Source organism: Squalius cephalus (assembly GCF_949319135.1).
Source record: "Squalius cephalus genome assembly, chromosome: 25".
Lineage (NCBI taxonomy): Eukaryota > Metazoa > Chordata > Actinopteri > Cypriniformes > Leuciscidae > Squalius > Squalius cephalus.
The window spans coordinates 4,822,567-4,833,036 of NC_137146.1; the positions used below are offsets into that span (position 1 = coordinate 4,822,567).

The following is a 10,470-nucleotide window of genomic DNA, read 5'->3' on the forward strand; positions in this document are numbered from 1 at the left end:
AACACTGATTCAGTAATTCAAACCAGTTAAAAAAAATTAATAGACTTTAGAAATTAACATTTTGTTAGAACCTCTAGTAAATTACTTTAGTTATCCATTTACAATCGTGGGAGAATCGGGATCTCCATTTAAAACCATTTATCCAGAATCGTGCCGCTCTAACAGAGCGTATTGTGAAAGAGTGGGGACTCAAATTTGAGTTCAAGACCTAACTTTGCTCCGGATAAAATACAAAAGTGGAAACAACTAAAAGCTTAACTCACCCAGTTTGCGGGCCAATCCAAAGTCAATGATCTTGATGAGCGTCCCAGTGCTGTTCACACAGACGATGTTCTCTGGCTTCAGGTCGAGGTGAATGATGCGTTTGCGATGTATATACTGGACTCCTTCCAGGATCTGACGCATGTAGTTCACAATGTTGGCTTCTGTGTGCTCGAAATTCTCATCGACAATCCGTTCAAACAGCTCACCGCCTGCAATACTTGAGACATTTATATATTAGAGACATTTATATATTAGAAACATTTATATATTAGAAACATTTATATATTAGAAACATTTATATATTAGAAACATTTATATATTAGAAACATTTATATATTAGAAACATTTATATATTAGAAACATTTATATATTAGAAACATTTATATATTAGAAACATTTATATATTAGAAACATTTATATATTAGAAACATTTATATATTAGAAACATTTATATATTAGAAACATTTATATATTAGAAACATTTATATATTAGAAACATTAGGCATTTCTCAACTTTCAAAAGAAATTCTTAAACTTTTTTGGTGGGTAAAAAGAACAAGTTTGAAGAATTAGACCAACTTAATGTTTTTAAATTTTAAATAAAGAAACTGAAAACATGCTCTACCTACAAGTATCATTCTAGTGATTTAAATGCATTTAAGTATTAAAAAGTATAATAAAGAAGACTAAAAAATACCCACTATGTTAAGACTGTCTTAAAGGAATAGTTCACTTAATGATAATTGTCATTTACTCACTAAGTGCAATAGTTCCATAGCACATTTCAGAACTGTTCGTTATGCATGCAGAAGCAAACGCCATTTCATGTGAAATTTTTAAGTAAATTTTGAATAATTTTCAACTCACTACTCCAGAACCATGACTATCTCAGACGACGTGTCGTAGGCTGCGAGACACTGCACCAGCTTCGGATGGCGTAGTTCGTTCATCAGCTTGATTTCTTGCCGCGCTGCCATTTTGTCTCTGGAGACACGGGCCCGGTAGATTTTACCCGCACACACCCGACCCGTCTGCTTATGGGTCATCCTGTACACTTCCCCAAACTTCCCCCTGTGCGGAGGTATATTAAGATATTTATGTTTGGGATGACCAACATAAATCCCAATTTTACATTTTATAAAGAGGCTGATACATTCCCAGTTTTTCATGGACCTGATAATGATCCCTGACTTTATGTCTGGTGTCAGTCACAACCTCCACATATGAGGTCACTTCCTGTTGTAGCTCAACTGTAACATGACATTAATCTTGCTTTAGTCTCTTGCTTGAGGAACCCTGACTTCTTAAAGGAATTAATACAGCATGTTATGCGTGTATGTGTAAGAAGAGCATAGTTAGAAGTTATTTATAATGGTTTAAAAGTTTGAGGTGATGGGCGTCCATCTACCTGCAGTGTTCATCTCAATGCAGTCTGTCTCCTCACTGGGGTCACTGACTCCCACTGCGTTGCAGGCACGAACCCTGAAGCGATACTGTCCCTGCGGGTCGAGACCAGAGCGGACCCGATACGAGGTGTTCTGACACTGGTCAGTGAGTACAGTCCAGTCCCCGGGCTCGTGTTGGTCCAGTCTCTGACGCTCCACCACATATGCAGTGACGGCAGATCCTCCGTCGAAGCTCGGCCCAGACCACGACAGAACCAGAGACCTGCAGGTCAGCTGGGACACATATGGACACGAGGCTGGAGGGTCAGGACAATCTGGGGAGAAACAAAGAGGATAAATGTGTGCTATTAACTAAAATTCGAACATAAAATAAAATAAATCTGATTTAAAAAAAAACAAATCAGTAATTTCCTGGGCAACTAGCTGAAATAAAGTTTAAGTTGCAGTTCTAAAATGACCAAAACAATAAATTAAAGCTAAATATATTTAATAAAAACTAATAAAAATGAAAAGTGCCATTACTAAAACGTTTAACGAAGTATTAAAAGTTAATTAAAATATAACCACAGGTAAACAGAAATATGAAAAACTAACTAATAAAAGACAAAAGCACATAGAATTATGATAAATGAAAAAGCCAGTTCAAAAAAATACAAAAAACTAAATGGAATTAAAAATAATGACAAGCACATACAATTACTAAAAAAAAAAAAACTAAAAAACACTTGTATACATATTTTCAGTTATTTAAAATTAACTAAAGCTAAATGGAAAAATAAATGACAAAAGCATATAAAACAAACCAAAATAAAGTTAAATAAACTAATTGAAAAATATATATACACAAGTTAAAGCTAAATTGATATATTGAAAACTAATAAAAGCACAATTTATACAACTTTAAATGTATACAAAATTAAATGCATGACTCCAGCTAAATATAAATATAAATAAAACTAATAAAAATGACAAAAGCACAGAATTATGAAAAACAAATAAACAAGAAAGTCAAAAAATAAAAGCTAGTTAATAAATATAAAAAGCTGAAATGAAATATTTAATAATAAAATGGCCAGCACATACAATTACTAACAAAAAAAACAACAAAAAAAGTTAAAACAAATCTAAATAGAAAAATAAAAGCATATACAATTACTGAACCGAATCCAAAATAAAAATATTAAATATTAAAATGACTAAACATTTTTTATTCAGAGAATGAACGGTCTTACCAATGACACTGAGGCTAGCAGTCCAGTGAGCGGTTCCTCCTCGGTTACGAACAAAAAGAGAATAACGTCCTGCGTCTACAGGAAGAACCTTGGAGAGAACCAGGGTGCTGCTACTGCTGCTGCTCTCCACACTCGCTCGCGGCCCTTCCAACACAACCTAACAGAAGACAGGCAAACTGACTCGTGGACAGATTTTAGGGATTTGGCCACAATCACTGCATTAAATATCAAACCAACAAAGCACTTCTCTAACTTCACCTCTCTTCTCAACAACTTCTAATGAACTGGTATAAGGTCAGATCTCCTTAAGTTCACAGGTGTGCTAGCAGAGAAACCACAGGTGTAGAGAATCACATTAGGCTTCCTCAAACCCTAATCAAAGACACCTGAACAAGCTGATCAAGGAGTAACAGGTGAGTTTGAGCTGAACTCTGGATTCGAGGAACCCAGACCTAATGCTTCACAAACGGGTCACACCTTTTCTCTGTCACGAATCCAGCAGAAAGCCACCGGCCCGGAGCTTCTGAAACGGCAGTGGAGCCGAGCGCTTTCTCCGACACGAGCCACAACCGGCTGCTGGGGATCCAAAAACTCAACCACTGCATCTGGAAAACAGTCGGAATCACTACAACAAACAGGCCGAAGTACTTCAGGTTCTCAAACCACAATAGAGATGCTCCACCTTTACACCTACAGCACTTTTCTCAGAAGAACGCATTGAAATCATTGGTTGTGGCCTAGTTGATCTATTCCTGTTATAGCATTGAGCTCATTTTGAGGATCAGAAGGTTTAAACTTCTACAGCATTCATTAATCTTTGATAAACGTTAATCTCAAATCTTACCAATACATTGAGATCAACAGCTGAATCTGTTAACATTAATGCACTGAACTAGCATCAACAAAGGTTAATAAATAATACTGTAAAAATGTATTGCACATTGTCAGTTAATACATAAATCTTAAATTAGCCCTCATTGTAAAGTGTAACCAATATTTTGACCATTGAAATCATGTAGTTATTTAATATTTTGTATTAATCTTTTAATACATTTAAGTAATGAAAATGTTTATGGTTTGTTATTTATAATAACCTTATGTAGCCCAAGAAAAACTGCTTTTAACTTTAGTTCAATTCTATGCAAAATGAATTAATGTATCCAGTTTGTTCTGAAAGCGATTCACCACTCTAAATTTGGAATTTAGATTCTAAAATGCTTCTGAAAATTTACATTAAAACGGGTGTTAAATGATAAACAAAAGTAACACCTTAAACCTAAATTAATAAGTAGCACATTAACATCTGAGTGAACGTAAAACTGAAAACTCTTATCAGAAATCACACACTCACCTGAACTAATGCTGGCCGTTTTATTCAGTGAAATACCTGAAGTCATGAACTTGAATAACACATGTACATATAGAGAACTCATCAGTCATGTGACTTCCTATGGTAACTCCAAGGCAATGGGGTAATTAAATGTGGCATATAATTAGCTAGAAAACACAGAGGGGCCTCTGTGATTGGCTACAGGCATGACGAGACCCAAGTGTCTTCTGAATGCAATTTAAAGAAATCTATTTCCAAATCCACATTCACGCTGTAGGTCACATGATGATTTAGCGGTAATTATGCATTTATTCAAAATAAGTACTCAAGAGAGTATATGATTTCGGATGCAGCCTTAGGGTACGTTTACAAGACAACGATGTACTAAAAATGGAAAGGTTTTTCCTTAGAATTTTTCTTGTACAGATGACAACGTTGTCAAACCGATCATAGTTCACACAGATCCATGAAAACGACTAAAAACGCTGTATTCTGCTGCCAGGCCAGTAGTTGGCGATGTCACTTTGTAAAGAAAAACTACACGCCTATAGACTGAACATGTAATCCTCATGCGCTTGACATCACTGTTTTCACAAATTCGCATTTTTGTAGTTTACACAGAGACAATAACTGTATTGTTTTCAAAAACTTGCACTTTGAAACCCATTTTCAAAAGTTTGCATTGCCATTTTCGTGTAAATGAATCGCCAAAACGCATAAAAAGTTTTCAGTTTTTAGTTGAAAATGGTGTTGTGTGCCGTAATAGTCTCCGTGTAAACTACAAAAAAGTGAATTTGGGAAAACGGTGACTTCATGCGCATGCGTATTACGTTCGGTCTACATGCGCGTGGTTTCTCTAGAAAGTGACATCGCCATCTACTGGCCTGGCTGCAGAATACAGCGCTTTTAGTCGTTTTCATGGATCCGAGTGAACGGGATCATTTTGACAACGTTGTCGTCTGTAGAAGAAAAAAGCAAAGGAAACAAGTTTCTGTTTTTTTAGTACATTGTAGTTGTGTAAATATTTTTTTATTAATCTGTCAACATTTCAAATCTTGAAATGTTGTAATATTCTTGTATAGGTCTCTATAGTTTGTAAGGTACACACCTGTACTCGTCTTCACTCTGTCCGGGGGGGTTTTAGGAGACGTTTTCTCTGTATCAGTAGTTTCTGTTTGAAAGTGTCAGAATGATATGTTACTTTAACTGCCAAATATCATAACCCCTTAAGCTACAGGTGAAAGATAAAATAGTAAAAAAAAAAAAAAAATCTGTGTGTATACACAACTGTTCAAAAGTATGGAGCCAGAAGAGGCTTTTTTTTTTTTTTTTTAAATGCTCACACACTAAAAGTGGTACTTGAGGCCCACTCAGTGAAACCATTCACTCATACCTAATCTTGAGACCAATTCTGCAAAACTGCAAGCACGTTATCTGCTTTACAATTGTAAAAACAGACAAAACTCTACAGTTCTTTACAGTAGACACATCATTAAAAACTAATAGCTCTTGTTTCATTCGGAAATTTAAGTTATTTTTTTAATGTTTGTGTGCAGTTACTACGTAAAAACACAATCTTTGAATTTTTGATTGAAGTGTTTGCTTTTTCAAGAGATGTGTGAGGTTTTGCATCTTGTGTGCATGCTTTGTGGTTTTATGTGTAGAATTTTGAGAAATGGAGCGATTAGTTTCAAAAATTGTGTGTGAGCAATTTAACTGTAATATCAATACTTTTATTCAGCAAGGACACATTAAATTGATCAAAAGTGACATTAAAGACATTTAATAATGTTACAAAAAATATTTCAAATAAATGCTGTTCCTGAAAAACCCTGTACAAATTTATCATGGTTTGCACAAAAAGTAAGAAATAATAAGGAATTATTTCTTGAGCAGCAAATCAGCATATTAGGATGATTTCTGAAAGATCATGTGACACTGAAGACTGGAGTAATGATGCTGAAAATACAGCTTTGATCACAGGAATAAGTTACATTTTATAACATATTCAAATAGAAAACAGCTGTTTTACATATTTCACAATATTACTGTTTTTTAATTGAATAAATGCAGCCTTGGTGAGCAGAAGAAACTTCATTAAAAAATAAAAAATCTTACCAACTTCTTGAACATTGTGACAAGAAAAAAATGCTTAAATGTCTCCTAAAGCTGTTTTTATAACATTTTAAAGTAATGTGTAGAAATCTCTCTGAGCTGATTTACCTGATTTCAGACCGCTGTCCTCTCTGTGCTTCAGTTTGCCTCTGTTCCCCGTCCTCCTCGGCTCATCCAGTCGAGGCTTCAGCTCAAACCTGAATGTAGAAATGTAGGTCTTTTGACCCTTTTCAATAAATGTCATTATTACACTGTGATCTCTCTGGAAAGTTCTCTCTGAAAACTGTTGGTCTCTTCCTCACATGAGCATGTCTCCTTTCATTTCTCTCACGGCTTCATTTGGCAGCATTCTTGTTCTAGTCAAGTCTCAGATGTTATCAGGTTGATCATATAGGTTTGAGAGAGAGCAGGAGAATAGACGGGGAAAGGTGAAAGCTAAAGTGATTTAGATGAAGAGGGCGGGGCTTCCACATGTGGCTTGTAACCGAAAACTGCTCAATCACGATCAAAATCCACAACAACAAAGCAATATTAAAAACAATGTGCACAAGTGTGACGGTCTCACAGATGGTAAACTTTATAGTCATCAAAACTAAGCCAAAAACATTGAAATATGGCACCAGTTTCCTATGCTCATGGGTGTGTGACATTAAGACATTCATTGCAAATGTGGATGAGCCTGTTGGGCTGCTTGGGATAATTTTAGTTTCTTTGGCCAGATGTATTGTAAACCTCATATTTTCCCAGATTTGGGTATATATAGGCCCATATTATTACAGATACATCTTGCATTTCAGATCACCATCATGAAAATCAGCATTTATGTATTTTGCATTAGTGTGTGTGTGTGTGTATGTGTTGTCAAAAATAACACTATTTTCTAGCGCTAATTTCGAAATATCTGAAACTGTTCCAATAGGCCCTACTCCTTTTCTACAGTATCGATACACCAATACCAGTTGATACTTGGGTACTTGTGCTTTGTACTTGTATTGCGCATAATTTTAGTAATTCCTGCTGGTTTCACGCTCACACCAAAAGCGAACGCACCACTGATCTATAAAGCCGCCTCTCAAACAGCTCACGAGTGCCAAATTGACTTGTTTTTCGTGGCTTATTGCGCTTAATTGTCAAATACATACAAAGTTATGTCAAAATGCCCGTCTTGCCAAGTATTCAGGAAAATACAGTCAGTTTTGGAACGGAAATAGTTGAGAGAAAACGCATGTTGTGTAATATAATGGATCTGCGCATATGTTCTTAAAGTGACAGCAGCCTATAAACCTGCTGCTGTCTGTCATGTTAATCAAAGAACAAAAGACAAAGAGAAAATAACTGGCTGATCTTGTTTAATAACTTTAATTGTAAGCATTAATCTGTATTTCATTTTTAAAATGGTATCGAACATCGATATTTTTTAAGGTATTTTATCGAAGTTGGAAATTCCAGTATCATGTGGTTTTGCTATACTTGTGAGGTCCAAATGTCCGCCCTTATAAAGTGATATGAAAACAACTAGTGAGGACATTTTACTGGTTAAAAAGTACGTGTTTTATTGGGCAGATCAATAAAATGTCATATGACTCTATAATGCTTCATGATAAAGGAAATTTAAATGTATTTAAATTAGGGCTGTCAAACGATTAATCTCGATTAATCGCATCCAAAATAAAAGTTTGTTTTTACATAAAATATGTGTGTGTACGGTGTATAATTATTTTCTATATATAAATACACACACATGCATGTATATATTTAAGAAATATTTGCATGTATATACTGTGTATATATATTTATATTATATATAATTTATATTATATATAAATATTTTAGATATAAATAACCCATTTTAATTCTTAAATATATATGCATGTGTGTGTATTTATATATAGAAAATAATTATACTCCATACACACACATATATTATGTAAACACAAACTTTTATTTTGGATGCGATTAATCGTTTGACAGCCCTAATTTAAATACCTACATGTGTTATAGTTTCCAGCAAGTGAAGTTTTTAGGGCTATCTGTTGTCAATTTACACAACTGGATATAGCCATGGTTAAATTAATTTATTATTGCTTTTTAATAACTCAGAAATCATTTGAAGTTAAGTATCAACTTTGTCTCAAATGTTTCTTCTAAAACTCATTGGGAGAAATAATAATAGAATTGAAATATTGAAGTCTTCATTTGTGCTCTAATTTGTCCATTTGAGAATCGGTTGAGACGTTAAAGATATCTAATTGGGTCATGGGATTCCTAGAAGCAGAATAACATAAACAGAGTAATTAAAGTAGATAACAGCTGCTGTAGTTTTTGCATACTATGCAGTTTTTAGGGTGAAGATGACAGGTTGTAATCTGATTATTACACAAACACACTTTCCCACTAACCGAGATTTTCATGGGAAAATAACAGGCGTGTTGACGCCTCCGGCATGTTTGAGGAATGGGGAAAGAAAGTAGAGATTGCTCAATCCAGGAAATTTGTGAAAATGCTGTAGCCTATGCTAGAAAAATACCTGCATTCAGTTGACAAGTTCGTTGGTTTGGTCAGTATCATACTTTCCTATTTTTGACATGAGTGTTTCCTGCGTCGATTTTCATCGGCTACTCTCGTACACATAAGTTTCAGTGTGTCGTGTAGTGCGATTGACGAACAAATGAATCTTATGGATGATTATTTAGAAGAATCGTTCAAAAAGACTCACGAACTCGGAAGGAGATGCAGGGTGAATCAGTTTGACGAATCGAATCCTTAACTGAATAAACTCACTGAGCAGAACTGAATCAACGTATGAATCACTTTCTGAACCGCTTGCTTTTAGGCCTATTTTCTATTTATTTTCATACTTCACACTAATGTCTTTATTTTATGTAGCATTCCCACAATGTTGTGGTGAATTTGATAGCATACATTAGAAAGGCCTATCCGTAATTATAATATGAAAATGTTAACATGTTTCCCCCCCCTCATATTTTGCTAAATGCTTTTGAGTATATTGTTGTGGGGTTATGAGTTAAAAGCCGATGACCTATGTTTTGTTTTTTTACAGCTTCTGACGTGTAGGATGTTCTGGAAGGAAGAGTACAAGATGAATCAGCAAAAAAAGAAAGGAAAAAAAGATAGCCTATTGACGTTCTGGTTTGTTTTTGTTTACATGATGTTCTCCAGTTGCAGCCCTGGGAATGTGCCTGTGCCTGTCTTTATAACATACTTATTTCATAATACAAATGTATTAACCCTCTGGTGCTGTTCAGTCATTTTACTTCATCAGAATGGTATGAAAGTTGGTTAAGGTTTTGGCTCTTGCTGTGTGAACAAATAAATCATGTAGGCCAACATGATTCGAAAAGGTTCAATAGTCCTGAAAAATAGTTTGTTGAATTTCATCTAGTGGAAACGTTTGGTACTGCACACAAAATCTTACTGAAAGCTCATTTATTGAGATATCCACCTCATATTTGGAACACAACTTGTTTAGATTTGTGGCTTTGATTTTTCTCAGTTTTAGAGTAAAACGTGTTTTGGAATATATATTTCATATAAAAATTGAAGATGGTATTTTTGAGCATTTTTCATAATAATAGTAATAATAAATGTAAAATTTTACTTTTTAAGGTTCACTTTTTAAAACTTTTTTCACTTCAGCAATAATCTGCCTAGTGTTGTCTTTAAAAAGAGACTGCACTGTAAAAAAGTTGCTACCTTACATTTTTAAGTACAATCAACTTGGATGTTTAAGTCAGTTAAACTTAAATTACATTAAACTGAATTAAAAAAAAAAATTTAATCTTGTATAACTTATGAAAAAGTTAAATACTGCTCAACTAATTTTGATGAGTAAAAGCAATGTAAAAACATATGTTGTCTGATCATATAATATTTTACAGTGTAAACTTATGTCTTTGGTCCAAAGCATTCAAGATTTATGGCCGTTTAAGTTGGAAATTAATTTTTTTAGGTCCATTCTCAAAAAAAACTACTGCATAAATATAACTTAGTACCATAAAATCCCCTAAAAATACAAAATATGAAATAACAAATTATGATCAAACATTGAAATAAAACAAAACAGTCCATTTGAACAGTACCAGAGGGTTAACAATGATACAAA

General features: G+C 34.2%; 1 protein-coding gene across 1 annotated transcript in view; it reads right to left on the minus strand.

Moving 5' to 3' along the window:
• Nucleotides 1-6,750, minus strand: part of LOC307153801 (myosin light chain kinase, smooth muscle-like) — a 20,292-nt gene extending 13,542 nt beyond the window's left edge. The window contains exons 1-9 of the mRNA XM_079863512.1: nt 6,456-6,750; nt 5,341-5,403; nt 4,254-4,289; nt 3,380-3,507; nt 2,903-3,059; nt 1,673-1,984; nt 1,418-1,514; nt 1,132-1,335; nt 264-481 (exon numbers count right to left, since the gene is read on the minus strand). Of these exons, the coding sequence (XP_079719638.1) occupies nt 264-481; nt 1,132-1,335; nt 1,418-1,514; nt 1,673-1,984; nt 2,903-3,059; nt 3,380-3,507; nt 4,254-4,289; nt 5,341-5,403; nt 6,456-6,591 (1,351 nt within the window). The 5' untranslated portion in view covers nt 6,592-6,750. The remainder of the gene's footprint in view (nt 1-263; nt 482-1,131; nt 1,336-1,417; nt 1,515-1,672; nt 1,985-2,902; nt 3,060-3,379; nt 3,508-4,253; nt 4,290-5,340; nt 5,404-6,455) is intronic.
• Nucleotides 6,751-10,470: the final 3,720 nt, after the last annotated feature.